A 22,216-nucleotide genomic window follows, 5' to 3' on the forward strand; every position below is an offset into this window, starting at 1 on the left:
GAGATTCCACTACAGTACTTGTATGAGGTGAACTGAAAAATACTATTTCTTTTGTTTATCATTTTTGGAGTGCAAAGATTTGTAATAAAAATAACATAAAGTGAGCACTGTATACTTTGTATTCTGTGTTGTAAATGAAATCAATATATTTGAAAATGTAGAAAAACATCCAAAATATTTAATAAATTTCAATTGGTATTCTATTGCTTAGCAGTGCGATTAAAACTGCAATTAATCGTGATTCATTTTTTTAATTGCGATTTTTTTTTTTTTAGTTCATCGCGTGAGTTAACTGAGATTAATCGACAGCCTTATTTTTTACTTGTAAACTCAGATCACAAACATGGAAACCCAATTTTCAGAGTCACTTTTCAGAGGAGAACTGCACTTTAATTGTTAATTTCTTTCTTTCTTTGTTGGTTGTGTTAAATTACAGTAAAAGCGGTTTTATCCAGCATGTTGGGGAAATGGGGGGTGCCGGTAAGTGAAAAATGTGGGTTAACTAAGAGCGAGGGAATTTGGGTGCAGGAGGGGGCTCGGGGCAGCAGGTTGGGATGCAGGGTGCTGGATCTGGGGGGCGGTCACCTCCCCACAAGCAGTGACCTGTCCTGGCTGCTCCTAGATGGAGGTGCAGTAGGAGGCTCTGCGCACTGCCTCCGCCCGCAGGCGGTTCCCAGACAACGGGAGCTGTGGAGCTTGTGCTTGGGGCGGGGCAGAGGCAGAGCACGGAGCCGCCTGCCATGCCTCCACCTGGAGTAGCTGGGACAGGTCGCCACTTGCAGGGAGCTGCCCAAAGTGACAGCCCCCCCGGATCTGACATCCCTGCCTGCCAACCCGCTGCCCCGAACTCCTCCTGCACCCAAACTCCCTCCCCCAAAGCCCGCCCTCCGCACCCCCTCCTGTGCCCCAGCCCAACCAGACTCTCAACCAGAATTTCAAAGAAGCTCAGAAATGCCAGTTTATAGAGCTTTCCGGTTGGTGAAGTGCCGGATAAAACAGCTTTTACTGTTATTATATGTAATGGTAATACAGAAGAAAAATGCCCTAGCAACATACATAGTTAGGTATCCTGTCTGTTGATTGAATAGCAGCATATCATGCTGCCTTATAGTGATCAGAGTTCAGGTCATAAATTCCTAGGCTAGCAGCAAGCACTACAGAAACACACTGAATCAGAGGAAGGGAGAAATGACTTACATCAGTAAAGCAACCCCACCACAACTACCAACTGGTAATCAGAGTGGCATTGACTTGTACCCAAATCCCATTCAGAAGTGGTCCCACTGATTTAAATGGGACTATTGTCTTAAACAAAGATTTGCAGGATCAGGGCTTTGTCTAGGGATAAGGCTGGTGCGAAACTCAGCTGTATTTAGGCTTTGAAATCTCTCATATATGGCACCTCTTTCCAATCCTCTTAAGGCTGAGGATTGTTGATTCAATAGACAGTACCAACTTTTAAGTATATGGGCTCTATTGTCTACCTACTAAAAATTCCTATGACACTTTAGATGAAAACAGTTTTGGACTGAGGAAGCAGTTAACCTGTAGAGATGCAGACAGATAATAATTCTGAGGTGCTGAGTGCTCTCAACGCACTTTCATTTCAATGGAAATTTAGGATGTTTGGCACCTCAAAGTATCAAGTCCTTAGTGTCTGGTCAGTTTCACTTTTGTTTCCAGTTAGCATCACTTCCGGTTCTCAGGTTTGAACACCATACTATTGATATTTGGGTTACAAACACTTGGGAAATGTTTAAATCCAAATAAATCCACTGTTTCAGTTAATATTAGCTTATTTACTATTTCTATTAACATTTTGTACCCTTCCTCCTTTAAACCCCCCCCCACACACACCTTAATTAGGGCTCTACAATGCCTAAGAGTCATTAATTACTTGGGCATTCTTCCAAAAAATTGTATCATCATGTTATGCACTAATCAGCTGTACTAATATACACTCAAAAATTCTGACTTGAAAACCTGAAATTTTGAAAGGGATACAATAACTCCCCCACTACCATCATGAACTGCCAAGGCCATCTGAAAGATTGACAAAACATCAAATCAAATGAAAAATATAGTAAGAGGGCTGTAGAAAAAAAATGGCATACCTTAAAAAACTGAAGTCTCTCTCTATTTCTGCCAAATTCCACCTCTTGGTTTTTTAACACTGTTTCAGGCCTAGAAATTAATTAAAATTAATTGATAAACAACGGCATGTTTTGAATGATAAACAATGAGATTTGGTTTTTGCTTCTATTTGCTGGAACGCTGATTCATTGCTGCAAATAGCAGAATTCTTTTAAATTCTTTTAGATAAGACTGAGGCAATTTCTTGCAAACAAGGAAGTGAGGAAAGGAGAAGATGCCCTCTGAAAACAGCAGAGAAAGGGACTGGTCTTCTCATCACACACAGCATAAATGAGAGTTTTTAGCTCTAGTTTGCCTGAACCAAGTAACCTCAAAAAACACCAATCAGAAAAAGATACCTTCCCAGCATATGAGGGACTACAAAAACTGCACTGTCAAACAAGGAAGGTATTTCTTCTAACTGATATTTGTAGGAGTTGCTTACCTCAAACAATTTGACGTTGAGAAAGAAATTAGGTGCCTGATTTATGTTATTGCTGGCAAGAGAATTGCTCATTTTCAACTCTGGTCCTCTAACGGCTGACTAGAACACCAATAAGATACTGTATAATCTATTTGTAAATATCTTCCAGAAACGTATTCATTTACTTATGTATATGCGTTCATCACCACAGTGTCTAAACATAAATGCAGATGACTAACTTTCATATGTGTTTGTTATGAAAAGCATCATTTTATTAAATGAGTGAAATTCATTGCTGGATTGTGTTTTTATAGCTACTGCTTCTCTGGGAGCTTTTTTGTGAGAGAGAGTAATAAAAGCCCTTCTCTAAATGATATTTTAGGGCTGCATTTTACATCATGACCTTTCCCCCTTTCTCTTCTGCAATAGAGAGAGGTCATATGGTGTATTGTTTTACAAAGCTCTAAGGGACAGTCAACACTCAAATTGCAGCTTAATGAATGCCACTGCTGGTAGAAAAGGGTGTACTGGTATCAGCAACATCCAGATTGCAGAAAACATTTAGCTTTTCTCATAACATTTCTATTTCTGTGTGGAAAAAGCAAAAGAGGATGGAAATAATTTTTTTAAAACAAAATTTGCAACACAATCAAAATACTGTATTGTTGTGGGTCTCCTCTTCGATATAGCACTGAAATTCTAGATATGTCAGCCACAGAAAGACAGAGATCTAGTCAATCTATCAGAGACGATAGGTGGCAGTTGAAAGATGAGGGTTATTACATGTAATTGTCATAGACAGAGTGCTGCAAAAGGACCTATAAATAAATGAATCTTGGGAAAAGGCAAGCAGATGAGGCCTTTGTGGGGTGTCACATGCAGCCAAGATGTAATGCTGCATTTCAACTCAGTGACAGATGAATTAGAGGTTATTTGTGGCCTGGGGGATGATACATAGACTGCTTTCTTAGCTGGTATGGGATGTCCAATTCTTATCAGGAAAGAAAGGAGTTTAAACCTTCTGTAAATCATTTAAATGAAATATAAAACAAGAGAGACTTTCAGATTTAAACCAAAGTTTCAGCAGTGCCTTATTACATTAACTAATTTACAGAGCACTGTTCCTATGTATCACTGCCCTTACAAGGAAATGAGGCAAGTCTCCAGCTCAGATTTAAAAAGACAATCAACCACCAGATAAATGACCCTCTACAGAACGCTTTACCTAAGTTCTTCTCCTGTTTTAGGTCAGTTCAAACACCTGTTGTGTTAGACATCATCCTAAATGCTCCGGCCTGTTTCTGGGTGCAGTGGACGAAGATGCAGAGAGGTACACTTAGCATGGAGCAGCATCTCTGTCAGCTGTTGCAGGCATTCTGGATGTCAACCAAGAGGCCCCTTCAGTGCAGCTTAAGGAGCATTGCCTGCTTTGCGGACGACAGACAGCTAGCTCACTTTTTTGTATTTTGGAGGCAACATTTAAATTTTACAATTAACTACAAAAAAGCTAGCTGTAATTAGCCAACAGGATTTCAGAAGGCAGGCCAACACTTTAAAAGCTGTACTGTTGCTCTGGGGACAAGCCTGCATCATCTGATAGCATAGTACAATTGTTCTGCTCCACCTTAAATTTAAACCAAAAGCACTGCAAACTAAAAGGAAGTGCTGAACTAGGAGACAGCACACAGAAAGAGCCTGAATTCCAGTCAGTAAAACACAACCATAATTCCCTCCAGCAAAAGACGGATTTGACAATTAAATGCTAAGCAATAAAAGCATTTCATACTCAGGCACTGGTTGAAGATGAAATGGACAGAGGATAGGGGTATTCTCAATCTGCGCAGAAAATTTTCCTGAGTTACGACTTGATTCTCCAGCATCACATGGCCCTTTGCAGCCAGTCTGGCCCCTGCAAGGTACCTTCCGAGGCTGCACTTTAAGTGGAGAAACCTTTGCCAACGGCCTCTGTAAGTCACCACCTCCAGGATTCGGAGCATTCTGTATTGCACTGTCATTTTAAACAGAAAATAAAACAAGTGCATAAAAACATTTTCCTACTGAAAAAACACCCCCAACAAATGACCAACTGTATCTAAAAGGTCACCATTTTATTACAACCCTGGTGAAAGTAAAGTGTCACTGGGTAAGTTTAGTTAATCAAAGAATACAGCATGGTGACCACACAAAAAGAAGTTGTACTGACCTTTTCTAAAATGAACTATATTATCTGCCATATAAACTACTCACTCATCTGATTGGTCTGCAAAACACTACATTTATTAACAGGACACAGATGGTCCTTGCACTGTTTACTCAAGTTCTGAAGGGAAGGGATGTGAGGAAAGTCTTGTCCCAGGGAAGGGCTGGGAATTGTGTTTGGTTTTATTCTCTATTGCAGCACTGTCGACATTTGTTAGATCCCTGGAGAATTGAATATGCTACAGTTTACTCAAAGCAGCAGTTGTGATATTTTATATTTAATTGTGTTTCTGAAATAAGGGCTCAAGCAATAAACACATTTTATTACTACAAATATAAAATTATTATACTTCAGGCTCAAGAAAATAATGTAAGTACATACATAAAACACTGTAGGTAAACATTTTTAAAACCATCTACACGTTTACCATACTACACTCTATTTACACTACATTCAACCTTAACATGAACACACTGAAAAAACCCACTGTGAAAGATGATTGACTTTTTACCTCTAATGGTTACATTCAGTAATTTGCCACAATGATAAATACGTCTATCAATGTTTCTGCTGCTCTAAAATAAAAAGAAACATTTCCATTGTCTAGTGGCAGGATACCGTACCACCTCACAGGGTATTTTGTCTGAATCTAAGTTCAGTTCACAATCCCTCAGCTAGTGGGATCTGGAAGCTATGCAGAGACAATACATGCAGCACCTTGGGGAAGGGCCTCATATCACACTTTAGCAGATGCTGACAGACTCCCCGTGGAATTTCCAACAGTGAGCTAGCAGAACTGGATCTATCAGTATAAAGCAGCATGTTGAGATCTCTTGCCAACATTTGGCCTGATAATTTCAGACTTAACTAATTACAATTTGGGCTTTTCCCTTCAAACACGAGGAAGGGTAAAAAAAGAACTGGACTGCTGGAGAAGCAGTATCACAAAATAATCTTCATTTCACAGCTATACAGTGGAACCCCGATTATCCAGTCTAATTGGGCCCACAGCCAGACAGGATAACCAAAAAACTGGATAAACTGGAGAATGGGTGGCTGGGACTCAGGCTGACAGCAGGAGCCCCTGCCACTGTCAGCCTGGGGTGGCTGGTGGTTTGGTTAATACTGAGAGCTGGATGATGGAGGCTCGGTTAACAGGGTTCTACTGTACTTTCTTGTTTTTCATTCTTCTAAATTACTACTGCCAAAATTGGAGCTGTGTATGTATTTAAAAGGTCCATGCAAATACCAAATATGCGCACAAGACTGTCTTTCACAGCAGTTCTGAACTTTTTCAGTTCTCCAGAGACTGAAATCACTATTCCACAGGTTAGACCAGTCAATATGCCCTTTGGGAGGCTACATGCTTTGAAAGAAGAAAAGGAGCTGTAATCACTTAGGGTATGTCTACATAGCAAAATCTGTGCATGGGCTAGCTTACTCAAGCTAGCTTCAGTCCATATAGCAGGGTGACAAAAGCAGTGAAGACTTCAGCATGGGTAGTACAAGCCTGGAAGGCCCCATGGTACGTACTCTGCTTGCTACCCCTCACAGTGATGTCTTCCCCACTATTGTTAGTCATGCTAGCTAGATTCAAGCTAGCCTGAGTAGGCTAGCACATGCACAGCTTTTGCTGTGTAACATACTGTTACATGAGTGAGGCAAAAGGTAAGTGTAATTTAAAGATTTCCTTTTCCACACTGTCAAAACTTCCAGACATAAAGGAGAGCCCCAAATTGATCTCATGACATCACTGCCTCGGACCGCTTTTCTAGTCTCTCTGCATGCACCTCCTCAGGTATGAGGTCTTGTGCCTCAACCTGCCTGGGCTGGGATTCTGCCAATCTCATACCGGTCTTGGGCTACAGCCCTGCATACCAACGTGATTTTTCAGCAGGCCCAACTGGGCTCGGCACCTGCAAGTCTGCCCTTCAGGAGGTATGACCCCCAGTCAATACAGGGCCAGACAGCTTTCTGAGGGACCAGACAGTATTTCTTCACACAATGCACAGTCAACCTGTGGAACTCTTTGCCATAGGATGTGAAGGCCAAGACTATAACAGGGTTCAAAAACAAATGAGGTAAGTTCATGGAGAATAGGGTCATCAATGGCTACTAGCCAGGATGAGCAGGGATGCAAAACCATGCTTTGAAGCGTCCCTAGCCTCTATTTGCCAGAAGCCGGGAATGGGCGACAGGGGATGGATCACTTGATGATTACCTGTTCTGTTCATTCCCTCTGAAGCACTGAGCATTGGCCACTGTCAGAAGACAGGATACTGGGCTAGATGGACCATTGGTCTGACCCAGTATGGCTGTTTTATGTTCTTAAAACAAAGTACTGTTTAAACTTAACCATCACTTGGAAGCTTAAAAAGGTCCAATGGCTTCAGATGACCTCCTTAAGGGTATGTCTGTCAGCCTCTTGCTCCTGAACAGCTCCTGACAACTACTGTCCTCCCCACTTGAGAATGTCTTTTGTCCCCCAGGAAGCCCTTTGTCTTAGGTTTCCATGCATCTACAATCTGTGATCCCCCACCCACCCAATAAACTGGTCCATGGAGCACGATATGGGTTTGAGTGGGGGGTTAGAAGCAAATGGGTCTAATATTGTCCCTCAAATGTAGGTAAATGGGTGGCTATCTCAGGCTATTGTCCTCTTTCCTACATATATGCAACTGACCCCTGTCTGAATTCACTTTATAATCATATAGCAAACCCTCTTACATCAAATGTATAGAACATATGATATTCGTGAATTATTAAATAGTAACTCCATGACGGTTACATAGGCTACCTCTATGCTACCAAAGGAGCAGTGAACAAAGCACAATGGAGAATACTGACCACCCTCTGAAATTTAATCATTAAACAGAACTGGCTTTTGTAGATTAAATACCATTTACTGAAGTCAATCTGCAAAGAATGGTCAACAGTGAGATCAGTTGGGCAGGCAGGATGGACTTTCATAGGATCTCCTCCAAGATTTTTCACTGCTTCCCTCATCGCGGCAAAATCCACCATTGCAGGAATTCCACTAACAAAGAACAAAGAAATAGCACTTTATATATATTATGATACATTGACAATTCTCTAAAATAAAGCTAACTGTAGAGGCTTGTTTTTAATTCACCCTCCATAGCAGCCTATTTGAATACCATCTCATAATGCTTGTTTTACTTTGTCTAACATGTTTTAAGGAATATTTAGTATTCATGTGCTGGGTTTATTTAAATATATCTAAATAAAAACTGTCTGCCATCCTAACCCCAAGCATAACCACCATCACATTTAAAGTCTGTGTCAACTAGGAATATGCAAAATCCTTGGCCAACTGATTACATTTGGTATTTGCCCTTTTGTCTTGGTATGCTCCTGAACTGTGAGGAAATCTTGGCATAATGCCCACTTCTGGATGTATGCTACTGTACACCACCACTTTGCTATACAAATGAACGTGTATGCTACATATTCTACTACTACTTTTCAATTTGTATTTTTCACTTATATTATAACAGTATTCATTTCAGGATCTAAAAGATCATTACAAAAGTGGTTAAGTACTGTTATCCCCATTTTACAAATAAAAAACACTCTTTAAGGACAACATACAAAACCAAAGGAAAGAATATGAATACTGATATAAACTGAAATGTTATGAAAATCTTATGATTTGATTTGTTAACTAAGCACTTAAATCACTTCCATATATTTTTATAAAACCAGGATACTTCTTAGAGAGATAAGTTGGGTGAACTAATACCTTTTACTGGACCAGCTTCTGTTTGTCAGAGAGATGAGCTTTTGAATTTACAGAGTTCTTCTCTATTCTGCATGGCTACTTGACAAATAAATGATTGCCTAGCTTGGCAAAATTAAATGTGCTTAGTTTAATATTCTGTAGCTGCTTAATATTCCTTTTAGCCGCCTCACATCCACAAATCTCAATAATCCATAGGTAACATTCTAATGGACAAATCCTGCTTTTCTTATTCATGAGTGTAGTCCCATTGGCTTCAATAGGCTTATATGCACAAGTAAAACAAGCAGGATTTGACCTTAGGTTATCACAAGTAAGATTTCTAAATATTTCATTGCACCATCACACAATCCTACTACAGTTAAAGTGCCACCAAGCTGGTTCTTTGGCCCTTATTCTGCAAGTTACTCCATGCAGACAGAAACCTTCACCCACATGGAGTCCCACTGAAGTTAGCGAAGTTCCATGTGGGCACAGGCATCTGCCTTCTTGGACCAACTTGCAGGATCAGAGGCTTTATTTACAATGTAGAAACATCACTGAAGGTGCACTAAGAAACAAAAACTATGATTTCCATTCCTTAATGGAATGCTTAAACGTCACAAGGGCCACCTCATTTTGTTTTCTTTCAGGCCTGATAAAAGATTGGTAAACTCACTGAGCACGGTGAACCAAGACAGATTTTGAAAACGTTGTTAGAAAAATGTAATTAAAAAAAAGGAAGTATCTCACTTACGTAAAGTCTTGAAGAAGAACTCTGGCAGGATAGAAGGGCACTTCAACATTGTTCTGTTTTGTTTTCCAGTCTAAAATATTCATAACATCTTCCTTTTTTACTAAGAAGCCATCACAGTTACGGACAGCAGTTTCCAACAGTACCCGTATAGAATAAGGCAGAGTATCTGGTTATGGTAAAGTAAATGAATTAATCAAGGAAACACTTTTAGCCTATACATGTTTTAACTAATAGCACCTTACTATACTTAAGATATTTGACAAATCATGCAGGGAAATTCATTCCGACCCCATAAGAGCACAGGAATACAATAAAGTTACAAGGAAACACTAAATCAATGTGCATTTGTTCTCTATTATTATTTTATAGCATTCAGAAGGGTGCAACAGTGTCTCACGGAAGAGAGGAGGACCTGGTCCTTAGTATAAAAGCTTATGAAAAAAATGGCCTTGATCGTACAATGAGCTTTGAATATGTGAATCCAGGCAGAGCCCCACTGAAGTCAAAGGGATACCACCCAAGTGTAGCGGTCCAATCATACAGAGCTCATTGCAGGGTCACGACATTATTATAGATGGACCAAAATATGTGAGAGTGACTGTCAAGGTTCCTTCCCCACTCTGAACTCTAGGGTACAGATGTGGGGACCTGCATGAAAACCTCCTAAGCTTACTTTCACCAGCTTAGGTTAAAACTTCCCCAAGGTACAAATTAATTTTATCCTTTGCCCCTGGATTTCCACTGCCATCACCAAACTTTAACTGGGTTTACTGGGAAACGTAGTTTGGACACGTCTTTCCCCCCAAAATCCTCCCAACCCTTGCACCCCACTTCCTGGGGAAGGTTTGGTAAAAATCCTCACCAAATTGCATAGGTGACCACAGACCCAAACCCTTGGATCTTAGAACAATGAAAAAGCATTCAGTTTTCTTACAAGAAGACTTTTAATAGAAGTAAAGGAATCACCTCTGTAAAATCAGGATGGTAGATACCTTACTGGGTAATTAGATTCAAAAAAATAGAGAATCCCTCTATGCAAAACCTTAAGTCACAAAAAAGACACACAGCCAGAAATAGTCATTCTATTCAGCACAGTTCTTTTCTCAGGCATTTAAACAAATCATAATCTAACGCATACCTAGCTAGATTACTTACTAAAAGTTCTAAGACTCCATTCCTGTTCTATCCCTGGCAAAAGCAGCATACAGACAGACACAGACCCTTTGTTTCTCTCCCTCCTCCCAGCTTTTGAAAGTATCTTGTCTCCTCATTGGTCATTTTGGTCAGGTGCCAGCGAGGTTACCTTTAGCTTCTTAACCCTTTACAGGTGAGAGGATTTTTCCTCTGGCCAGGAGGGATTTTAAAGGGGTTTACCCTTCCCTTTATATTTATGACAATGACAAACAGTCGAGTTAGGATGAGGGCTACAGCAGTATGATTAGGAGTGTACACATCTGGGAGGGTTGGGGATTTTGTTTTAAATATATAAAAACAAACACTGAATAGTGAGTCACTTATTGTAGGCACTAGAGAAGAGGAGTTTTTAAGAAGGATTTGAATGGAAGAGAATAAGGACTTGACTGAACACAGAAGCAATGATACCCTATGTATAGGGTGAAAGAAAGAGAAGGCATGGAGAGGCTGGTAGGAGAAATAACTGTAGGGAGTGCCAAAGCTGGTATCATTGACAAAGCAGAAGGTGTGACACAATGAGACTATGCTGCTAACTATTAATACAGATAATTTTTGGAAGCCTAAACTTGACCATTTAATTACTTTGTGATATCAAGTCAGAACTGACTTTAATGACAGAATATGGATCGCTATGTGCAGTTTCCCCTTTGTTCACAGAAGGTGACAGTAAGACAAGAAATAATCTCAGTGTGGGCTCCAAAAGTGGGAGAAATCTAGACCTAAACTGATTAATATAAAGTAACAGCAAAGCAAAAATTGGGAGATGCTTTCAAGGAAGGGAAAACGTGTGTGTGTGTGGGGAGGGAATACATTAAAAAAAAGAAAGGGCTGCCAGTCACCACTGAAGGCAGTAATGGAGCTCTTAGGTACTAAATTAAGAGCACTCATTCGCTCACAAACATCATTCCATTCAGCAATAATTCAGGTGGTCAGATGAGAGTACAGTAATAGGGGCAAGTATAAAGGGTGCTAGGTAACTGGTCAAACAGGTTCATGTACTAGTGTTTCAGCTCTAGAGACCAAAGCTCAGATCTGAATAATGTTAACAAACAGATGAGTTTGGCAGTTTCAACCAAGTCCATGGACTTTGTCTTCCTACAAACTATTGCTTCAGGGTTTGGTGGCTTCTGTTACATGAGATACATTTTAAAGGGCAGTCACTGTAATTCTCTAATTAGATGATTCATATAAAAAGCAAATTGTACAGAAATCTGATTAAAATAAATGTGGTGTAATGTCAGCACTAAGTGTGTTTAATTACCAGAACAAAATGACCGTATATCCCTGTCGGTTGTGTTCTTCCCTTTAATGAAGAATAAAGGCATTCCAATGCACTACCATATATATATATATATATATATATACACACACACACACACAGAGAGCGCGCGCGCTGACCAGAAAAGGTCTTTCAGTCTCAGTCACCTAGCTGCAATTTTTTTCATAACTGAATACCTCTGCTCCCACTTTAAATATTAAGACAATCAGACTCTCTATAGCAATTTGGAACCAAAGAAATCAAACGAACCTTTAAACTGCAGGACAGAGGAGTCACAAAGGAGATCCAGGATGGATGACCTGGAAAGATGCAGGAGCTAGGATTCCTATCAGAATGCTGTCTCGGGGCCCTGCTTTGGAATTCTATCTTTCATAACAATCTCTGTCTGTTTTAATGCATGTTTGATAACTTTGAAGGCATCCATATTTGCTGGAAGAGAGGGTTTTCTCCCTCTCACAACCCAGCACTCTGACTGTTGGAGTCACTATTAGTCTACTCCTCCACAGTCTCCATTTACACAGTCTTTTGCCCTAAATAGCTCCAGTGATTTCTGCTGCTCTTCATAGCTTTCCAAAGCATCCAGACAGAAAGTGAAATAATTCTGTTCAATTTCACTGCTGTCCTTAAGGTTCTGAAGAGAACAGGTGAAACTGACTGGTTTTCTTAATTCTACTCTACTGATGCTGCTTGAAAAGCTATGAGTAGAGGCAGAGGAGCAGTCTGTCTGCCATTCACATTTGGAAGATTCTCTTTGCTGCCAATAGAACTAGAGATATTTTTTTAAAGCATAAGTTTAAATGCTGCATAAGTTGATGGTCTATGTCCCTCTACCGGGAAGTGAATTTTTTTCAAGCCCTGAAGCTATATTATACATAAACTTCAAACCAAAGAAAAGTAATTGCTTTACTGTTCCCAAACATATATATTGATTTAAATAAAACATCCATTTGAAACAGCGGCAAAGGAGTGCATTAATGGTCCAGTGAGCATATAAGTATAATCCACACCTCCCAAAAAAGTCCCAAAGAGACTCAAACTCCTCTATTTACTCAGAATTTTGATTTGCCTGGGGAGATCATGATGGAGGTAACTTTTACTTAAATTTTATGGGGAAGTTTATTTCAAGTTGTCACTGATCAACAATATTCTGTATTGTATTTGCATTGCATAAGTGTATTTTTATTTAATTATGCATCAAGGGAGACAGGCCTAATAGGTTTATTTTAGACATCTAAAAGTACACACAAATAAATATATTTATACAGTAATTTATCTGCTGAGGTGAAATATTTGTCTACTTCACAAAAACTTCCATACAGTTCAGTTCAACTGAACCCTCTGCAGCAACTGCAATAGAAATTATGCCCTATCTAGCAACAGGTAGTAAACAGGGCATTTATCCATAGTTTGGAATTCCTGAAGAGGAGAGATATGGGATAGCAAGAAACAGTGCAAAAGAGATAAGGCTAACAGCAGTAGTCCTACTGAACAGAACTGGGCTTTAGGAAAGTCGCCAGCAACCAAGACTATTGGACTAAGCCCACGCCCCTGACAAAGTTCACTCCACAAAATACATGAAACCCAAGTGATGTACGTGTAGTTTTCTACTTATTAGATGAACAGGCCGGTGAGCCACAGCTGGAGAGAAGTCAACTGTGTGTCAGGACAAAGGTGTATTTGAAGACCTTGACAAGAAAACTTTCATAAGGCCTCTCTGGCTCTAGCTAGTTTCATCATTTTCATGAACACCAAGTTCACCCAAAAAATTAAAATCAAGATGTGACACTTATGATCGTATTCTGCAATATCATGGACAAATCTTACGGAATTAAACCTTACTGAACTACATTTAACACCTTTGGGATCCATTATATTGAAAATGCTAATGTTTGTGCACTATCGTGGAACTGTATGGAAATTCTTTAGGAGGCAGAAGGAAGGATGAGCGCAATCTCTGGGAGATATTAGGAACTTCAAAGGACTTTTTGGAACAATACATGTGAAGTGGATTTCCTAAGAAATACTTGGGAGTGAGAGCAAATGACCCACTATGAATCCGTCCTTTTGAAGCTAAGCCCTGGGGAGAGAAACCAATTGTCTACTGATTACCTGCTCCTGAAAACTTCAGTACAAAGACCTCCAAACTGTACAAAGAGGGCCTAAATTTTTCACGTGTGCACTAGTTTTGAGCTAAGGCTGTTATGAACTTGTGACCACAAAAGAAACCTCTTTGGAGGAGTGCTGAAGGACTCACTTGCCAGAGCCCATATTAAAGACAGCTGCGCTGATCTCTGGTAAGCTTATTAGCATGCATGTAGGTTCTTTTATTTCTTTAATGTTTTCTCTGTAATGTTTATACCCAAAGAATAAATATTCTTGAATAGGAAGTGCTGTTTGGTAACTTATGACTGTGGCAACTGCACTGTAAATCATCTCTGAGGAAAAAGGCAAAGCAGGCAGTCTGACTTTGATGGTGAATTCACAGTATAATCAAGGAACTTTTCAGGCAGGAAATACTCAGTCAGAAGGGAGAGGTGGGTCTCCATCCAGGAAAGACAACAGCGAGGGAGCCAGAAGCCTGACAGCAGGTACTCTTGTTGGACCATGCACAGAAATACAGATGCTTTTGGCCCTAAACTGTGACACAAGGAAACCCTCAAAGAAATATGAGATTGTCATTAGAGTAAATGAGTCAATGATGCATAATTCTTCCGCATTTATGTGACCACACCATGAATTCATTTCAGTACAAACATTTATTTACATGTAAGGTAACAAAGAGTTTATGTTTTTGTCACCGCTTGTTAATTCCATAACAGAAGTGGTGATTTTCTGTAGTGGAAATGTTTTTTTATTACTATATTGACTATTATGCCTGTAAAAGTCCAAGAAGTATCCCTCACTTTTCCTTTAGTAGAAAAGTTTCGTTAAGCATCATTCCTTTAATCTCACTTAAAGCAAGCTATTAATCAACTTAATAAAACAGCATGTTTAGGGTAAAATTACACACTTTCATACAAACCTACTAAAGACAATGTAGTCATTCCTCCTGCATCATATAACTGGTGCATATTTACTAGTGGAACCATACTACTAAAAAGCTATGAAAAAGTAGCATTACCATACTTGGTGCCTCCAAGTTTAGGGATATTGTAGAACTTCTTCTCTGGATTGTCATTTAATGTTTCAATTAAGTACTGGAACGGGCATTCTGAAAAATAATGCAGCAAAATATTAAGTGGAAAGAAAGAATGGTGCAATGGTTCAGGCAGTAGGCTGGGGCTCAAACGGATGCAGTTCTAGTCCCTGTTTCACCACAGATATCCCTGTGTGACCTTGGACAAATCACTCAGGGCCAAATATTTAAAGATATTCAGGTGCCTAAAGATGCAGATAGGTACCTAGTGGGATTTTCAAAACCTCTTAGGGAGTCAGGCACTCAATGGGAGTTAGACACCTAGGAACTTTTGTAAGTCCCACTAGGTACCTAAATACTACTAAAAATCTGGCATCTAGTCTCAGTTCCACATCTGCAAAATGGTTGTTCCCTACCTCCCAGGGGAGTTGTGAGGATAAGTACATTAAAGATTGTGAAGTACTATGGCAACAGGGGCCATATAAGTACCTAAAGATAATAGACAGAAATGCACTTTAATACGGACCTTATTTAAAAAGCATCTGTAGAAAAAAAAATCTGTAGAAAAGAACTGTATATTAATTTGAAATTATTTTCTGAAGTAATGGAATTTACAAAAAGAATATTTATTGCCACTCAAATACTATTAACCTAAATGAACAATGTCAGTAACATCTCTTAGGAAGGCCCAAAGAACTCAATATAGTGTATGTTTAAGAAATTCAAATTTGGTTTTAAAACAAAAGTTAAAACTGTGACACCACCCACTCCCAGTCCTACAAACATTTACAATGAAATTAATGGAACAACTCAGGTGAGTAAAGTTAAGTATATGCATGTTTGCAGGCAGAGGGCCTCTGTTGATTTTAAAAGACTGTATCAGCAATAAAAGCTTATCTTTTTTACTAGGTTGCCTTGTTTTCACCTCCTACTTTGCTTACATTTTCATTGTAATGTAAATGCAGCAACATTGGTACTTTACAAATTATTTTGCCTTTATGGTAAGGCCCTGAATCTGCAAACATGCTCAAGTAGTCCATTTATGCGCATAATGTTACTCATGTGCTTAAATGTTCGCAGGATAATGAACTTAAAGAAGAACCAGAAATAGTTAACAAAAATAACTGAAGGATTTGGAGATACTAGTTTTAAAAAAGGGAGTGAGATACTTAGTGAGATAGGTTATCTATTCACAAATATTTAAAGTGAGACAGCTTAATAAATAGTAACACCATGAACCTATGCCCTTCAACCTTCTGAAGTAATGAACTACATAGGACTCAATTATCTACATGGTGGGCTCTTGAATTAAAGGTTAAAAAACAAAGCCCTGTCTGCTCTGTGCCTATCTATTGTAAAAAGTACCCAAGAAGAGTACAAGTATGAGATCCATTGTTTTTCAACCCATTTTTGATCCATGACTTGGAAAAGAGCCTACCAAAGATTGAGAGGCTTGGGTCACAGAAAGGCCTGTCCTGAGAAAATTTGGGGCCCACTACATCATGTTCGCTGGGACTCCACCATCCCATTTCACTTCACCTACACAGACATAACAGGTGTTTTGAGGCCCTTCCCAGCTCAGGGTCCGGTATAGCTGTCACCCCCCTCCCCCCAAATCACAGGACAGTTTTTTGGCCATTTTGCTGTGGGAGGCAGCTGCTGCGGGGCGGCCCCCCCCTTGGAAGCCCCGGGCCCCCTACCCGGCAGCTGAAAGGTGTGCAGACAACGGGGGGCACGGGGCGGGGGGTGAAGGGTGAGCGCTACCCTGGGATGGGGTGCGGGGCAGCAGCAGGAGCCGCTACGCAGCACCGTTAGATCTATACGGAGCGTGCCAGGAGCGAGGGGGCAGCTGCTCGCGGTGCCGCTCAGTGGTGCCCACTGGCGGCTCTCCACGCCGCCTTAGGCTCGGCCTTGGGCCCTGCCCAGCGGAGAAGGGATTCGCCCGGACTCGGCCGAGCCCCCCGCCCAGGGGCTGTGAACATGTCAGTGCAAGTCGGTGATACCGGAAAGGGGCTGAACAAAGAACGGCAGACAGTGAAGGCGGCTGCGGAGGGGGGGAAGCGACGGCTCGAAAGCGCAGCTGGTCCGGGGCGCGGGGGGGAGGGATGATGAGGCGATAAAGACAGCGGGGGGGAGAGGGGGGTGATAAACCATCACTCTGGGGGCACCTGGGGCCGAGGTACAAGCCAGGCCGCTAACTGCAAGGGGGAGGGTCGCACCAGACCAGGAACGTGGGGACGCTCGGCAGAAGCGGGGCCCTTCGGGAGCGGGATCGCCCCTCCCCCACCAAGCCCGGCTCGCACTGACCTGGCCTTGCAGGGTCCATCGCTGGCGACCATATTAACCCTACGTGGGGAGGGGGACGAGGAAGACTCGGGGAGGGGCCCGTGGGGGCGGAGCCAGCACCAAACATCGCGAGACTAGAAATGAGCTCCGCCCTTCCGATTAGCTGACACAGTTCTCGCGAGACCTTGGGTCATGGCAATAAAGGAAAAATAGGGGGGATCTCGCGAGAATTAGCAGTGGGGCGGGGGGAGGGCGGTGTGTGTGGCCGCTCTCGCGGCAGTTCCAGGCTCAATAAAGGAGGGGGTGGGGTGTTTGGGGGAAGTGTTTTTACTAGTCGCTGGGTGTCAGGTCGGGTCAGCCTCAGTCTGGGCGTGAGCTCAGCTTCCGGCGACTCTCTTGTTCCATGCCCTGGGGTCCCCGCGACACCGTGGTTGTGCGGGGCTACGCGGGAGAAAGAGGCGGGCGGGAGCAGGCTGTGGGTGACTGGGACTGTCCCGCAGGGGGGGCCTACAGGCGCTGGTTGCGAGGCTCGGCGTCGCAGGGCAGGGGCTACGTGTCACCCCAGGCTGTGCCCCATGCTGGGAGAGTTGGGGGCACAAGGGGTGGCTGGTCCGGTGGGCAGCAACCAGGTCCTGTCTAGCTGAGCCATTCAGATGGGGCAGGGTGGGGGCTCACGTTCATTTCACGCTTCCCTGGGGAAATTGCGTTTTAGTGCCCCTTCGGTCGGGTTCTGATCAATATCGTCATCAATGATTTAGATAATGGTCCAGAGTACGCTCACAAAGTCTGTGACGGATACCAAGCTGGGAGGGGTTGTAAGTGCTTTGGCGGACAGGATTAAAATTCAAAATGATCTGCACAAACTGGAGAAATGGTCTGAAGAAAGTAGGCTGACATTCAATAAGGATAGATGCAAAGTACTCCACTTAGGAAAGCACAATCAGTTGCACACATACAAAATGGGAAATGACTGCCTAGGAAGGAGAACTGGAAAGAGATTTGGGGGTCATAAGGGATCACAAGCTAAATATGAGTCAACAGTGTAACGCTGTTGCAAAAAAAAACAAACTGAAATATTCTGGGATGTTTTAGCAGGAGTGTTATAAGCCAGACACAAGAAGTAATTCTGCTCTACTCTGCATTGATTAGGCCTCAACTGGAATAGTTTACCCAGTTCTGGGTGCCACATTTCAGGAAAGATGCGGACAAACTGGAGAAAAGCAACAAAAATGATTAAAGGTCTAGGAAACATGACCTATGAAGGAAGATTGAAAACACTTTGTTTAATCTGGAGAAGAAAAGACTGAGGGGGGACATGATAACAGTTTTCAAGTACATAAAAGGTTCTTTCAAGAAAGACGGAGAAAAATTGTTCTTCCTAACCTCTGAGGATAGGGAAAAAAAGCAATTGGAGAATTGCAGCAAGGGCAGTTTAGGTTGGACATTAGGAGAAACTTCCTAATTGTCAGGGTGGTTAAACACTGGAATAAATTGTTGTGGAATCTCTGTCATTGGAAATTTTTAAGAGCAGGTTCACAGGGGACTGGACTAGATGACCTCTCAAGGTCCCTTCCAGTCTTATGATTCTATGAGTCCCTTGTCCCTCTGACTGGATGCTTTATTGTTCCTCCAGCACTGAGCATGTTAGCAAACCAAAGAGCTCTGTGCCCTGCTGTCATCTGCTTGAAGAGTGACGCACAAAGTATTGCAATGTGGTTCAAGCACCTGAGATCCCAGATCCTGAGCTGATGCTAAATACAAGTGAAATTGACTAGTCCATTCTCATTGGCCAAGCTGAATTGACTGCGAAAAGTAATCAGAATAGATAATAATTAGTAAATTAGGCTTCATTAATTCTGTAATTTAATAAAGTGGATTAGTAATGCAGCAGAGGAGAGGGTTTTTTTAAATAAAGGGACACAGTCAGCTTGAAATCAAATCAATAAACAAATTTAAAGTAGTTGTTGGTGTTACTTGTAAGGCCAGTAAGAATTGAAATTCAGACTGAAGAGTTTCAGAGTAGCAGCTGTGTTAGTCTGTATCCGCAAAAAGAAAAGGAGGACTTGTGGCACCTTCGAGACTAACAAATTTATTTGAGCATAAGCTTTCTTGAGCTACAACTCACTTTATCCGATGAAGTGAGCTGTAGCTTACGAAAGCGTATGCTCAAATAAATTTGTTAGTCTCTAAGGTGCAGACTAAAGAGTGACATTTTAAAAAAAAGTTGATCATTCATGTCATGCCCACAGCTTCGCGATGTCCAAAATCAAATATTTGACCTTCTAGGTAGAAAAGATTGGGACAGATCTGTTTTTCCTGGAATAGCAGATGTAAATTACACTTCCATGCAACTGCCTGTCCACTGTGCCCCAGCCAAAATTCAGGCAAAGGAGAGCAGGTCACTTGCACTGGTTGGGGTTTCCCTCAGTATATGTAAGTTTCTTTACTTTTCACTGAGGGTCCTACCGAAGTCCTAGCAGCATGTGCTGCAGTTAGGATACACCCTTAGCTACTCTAGTTATGCCCCTTACTAATCAACGTTGCCCATTTTTTGGACATCCTCCCTGACCAACATTGTCCCCTGGCCATTTTGGAGTATGCAAGAGTGTGGGTTCTTTGCACCATTGAAATCTTCCCCAGTGAACTTTTTGTCAATGAGGTCCTTGCACCTGCAGTTATGGAAGGTGGCCCACAGGAGACTATGTACCAGCTACTCCATTGTTAGGCTGCTGAAAAAAATGACTCCTTGTGTTCCTTGTTTGCTGGGTTGTAGGGCACCCTGATGAAATGAACAGACACTTGCTTAAAAGACTTTGCCATCTCCACCCTACTCAGATTCATGTCTTTAGACATTTTATATCTTTAGGACCTCAGATGATTTGCTGCGGGCTTGAAATCCCATTACTGGCTTCTTATCAGAAGAAACAAATGACCATTGCCTTTTAATCTTCTTGGTCAGAGTAACTTTGGAGTTTTAGCTCCCGAAGAACAGCAAATATGCTGTAGTAGCAAAGACAAAAATGTGTTGCAACTAGGAACTCATCCTCTCCCCCCCTCCACTATATTTTGACTATTGGGATTTATTTTTTATTTTCTCTCCCTTTTTTGAACATATTACACAACATGGCTTTTGGTTGTATCTTTATTTCAGATGTTAATATATGGCTACAAGATAGGAATCAGACTCCTCTATGCACAATTTTTTCCCACCTTTTGTTTTCAGTACAAAACTTACTTTAAAAATAGATCTACCCTTGGTTGATAGGTCTGTATGTACTAAACTCCTCCTCCCTCACCTTCTGAAATGTCTGACACAGTTTGCAGAGTGCGGAATTATGTTCAGGAGAAGGGGTCCAAACAAAGGGGTCCCGCTTTTATAGCTCTTATAACTTGTATAGCCCCTTATTTATACTAGTGAATAGTAATTTATGTGAATAATTTCAGTGGAGTTCAAAGTCTGGCCTAAATAGCTGTTGGGAACAATGGAACTAATGTCATGAGTATAGAATACTCCTACATACATCTTATAGAGTGCTATTCATCAGTGGATCTCAAAGGACAAAACCATTACCTGCATTTTTCGGAGGGGGAAACTAAGGCACAGGAAGGCATAGTGACTTGCCAAGGTCACCCATAAGGCAGTGGCAGAAATAGAACCTGGTCTCCTGCATCCAAGTCTAGTGCTCTGTCCATTGGGCAACATGGCCTCTCATCCATACTGCTACTTGAAGTTTGCAGTGTTACCCTGGAAAATCTCTTATTCCTGGACCCAAAGTGTGAAAAAACAAGTTCTCTCTACTGGTTACAAGTTTCTGGCAGAAACTCGTATAAGAATCAGTTTACTCAAAGCCATGCAGCTAGTTTGTGCTTTCTAACACAATTCGTCTTGGCACTTGTTCTGACTGCCTCTCAATTCCTCCACCTAACAAAGATTTTTTGTAACAGCCCAGGCTGTTCCAGATTCTGTCACCTGTGCTAAGGTAACACAAAGGCTGACGGTGTTTGTCCACTAAGCATCCAGACAAATAAGGAGAGGTTTAACCAGAACAGAACGTAGCTGGGAGGGCTGACTACTGGTGGGAGATAAGTGAGATCATACTTTTACAACTCTGCATTCTCAATTTTTTCCAAAGTCTCCCATCACTGTGCTAGCAGCTCCACTGGTGGGAGCACTAGTGTAGATATGGGTCTAGAATTCACCAGCATCATTAAACTTTGGATCACTCACACAGCGTTAAAATGCTGGTGGCCAGTCTACACTAGTCCTCCCACCATTGCTTCTAGCACCAGTGGAGTTGCACCAGTTAGTGCAACAGTGGTAGCCTTTATGGAAAATTCCAGTGCAAATACAGCCTTAGCCCTGGTCTACACTACGAGTTTAGGTTGAATTTAGCAGCGTTAGATCGATTTAACCCTGCACCCGTCCACATGACGAAGCCATTTTTGTCGACTTAAAGGGCTCTTAAAATTGATTTCTGTACTCCTCCCTGACTAGGGGATTAGCACTGAAATCGACATCGCCGGGTCGAATTTGGGGTAGTGTGGACACAATTTGACGGTATTGGCCTCCGGGAGCTATACCAGAGTGCTCCATTGTGACTGCTAGCAGGACTCACGCTAGTGCTCAAAAAATAGTTGTGTTGACAGCACTTCGAAATCGTGGCTCAGGCTGGAGCTCTGGCTCTGAAGTCAAGGCTCCCTAGATTTCAGAGCATGAGCTGCAATAGGTCTACACTAGGGCTATCAAACAATTTAAAAAATTGATTGTGCGATTAATCGCACTGTTAAAACAATAATAGAATACCACTTATTTAAATATTTTTGGATGTTTTCTATATTTTCAAATATATTGATTTCAATTACAATGCAGAATACAAAATATACAGTGTTCACTTTATATTTATTTTTGATTACAAGTAGTTGCACTGCAAAAAAAATATAGTATTTTTCAATTCACCTAATACAAGAACTGTAGTGCAATCACTTTATCATGAAAGTTGAACTTACAAATGTAGAATTATGTACAAAAAGACTGCATTACAAATAAATTATAAAATTTTAGAGCCTA

At 41.4% G+C, this 22,216-nt stretch overlaps 1 protein-coding gene across 1 annotated transcript in view; it reads right to left on the bottom strand.

Annotated features, from left to right (window-relative positions):
- IREB2 (iron responsive element binding protein 2) overlaps nucleotides 1-17,275 on the bottom strand; it is a 41,788-nt gene extending 24,513 nt beyond the window's left edge. The window contains exons 1-6 of the mRNA XM_074966082.1: nucleotides 17,170-17,275; nucleotides 14,848-14,937; nucleotides 9,254-9,419; nucleotides 7,657-7,794; nucleotides 4,344-4,565; nucleotides 2,115-2,184 (exon numbers count right to left, since the gene is read on the bottom strand). Coding sequence (XP_074822183.1) covers nucleotides 2,115-2,184; nucleotides 4,344-4,565; nucleotides 7,657-7,794; nucleotides 9,254-9,419; nucleotides 14,848-14,937; nucleotides 17,170-17,275 — 792 coding nt within the window. The remainder of the gene's footprint in view (nucleotides 1-2,114; nucleotides 2,185-4,343; nucleotides 4,566-7,656; nucleotides 7,795-9,253; nucleotides 9,420-14,847; nucleotides 14,938-17,169) is intronic.
- Between the last annotated feature and the right edge of the window lie 4,941 nt (nucleotides 17,276-22,216).

Source organism: Natator depressus, chromosome 10 (genome assembly GCF_965152275.1).
Source record: "Natator depressus isolate rNatDep1 chromosome 10, rNatDep2.hap1, whole genome shotgun sequence".
NCBI classification, from domain to species: domain Eukaryota; kingdom Metazoa; phylum Chordata; order Testudines; family Cheloniidae; genus Natator; species Natator depressus.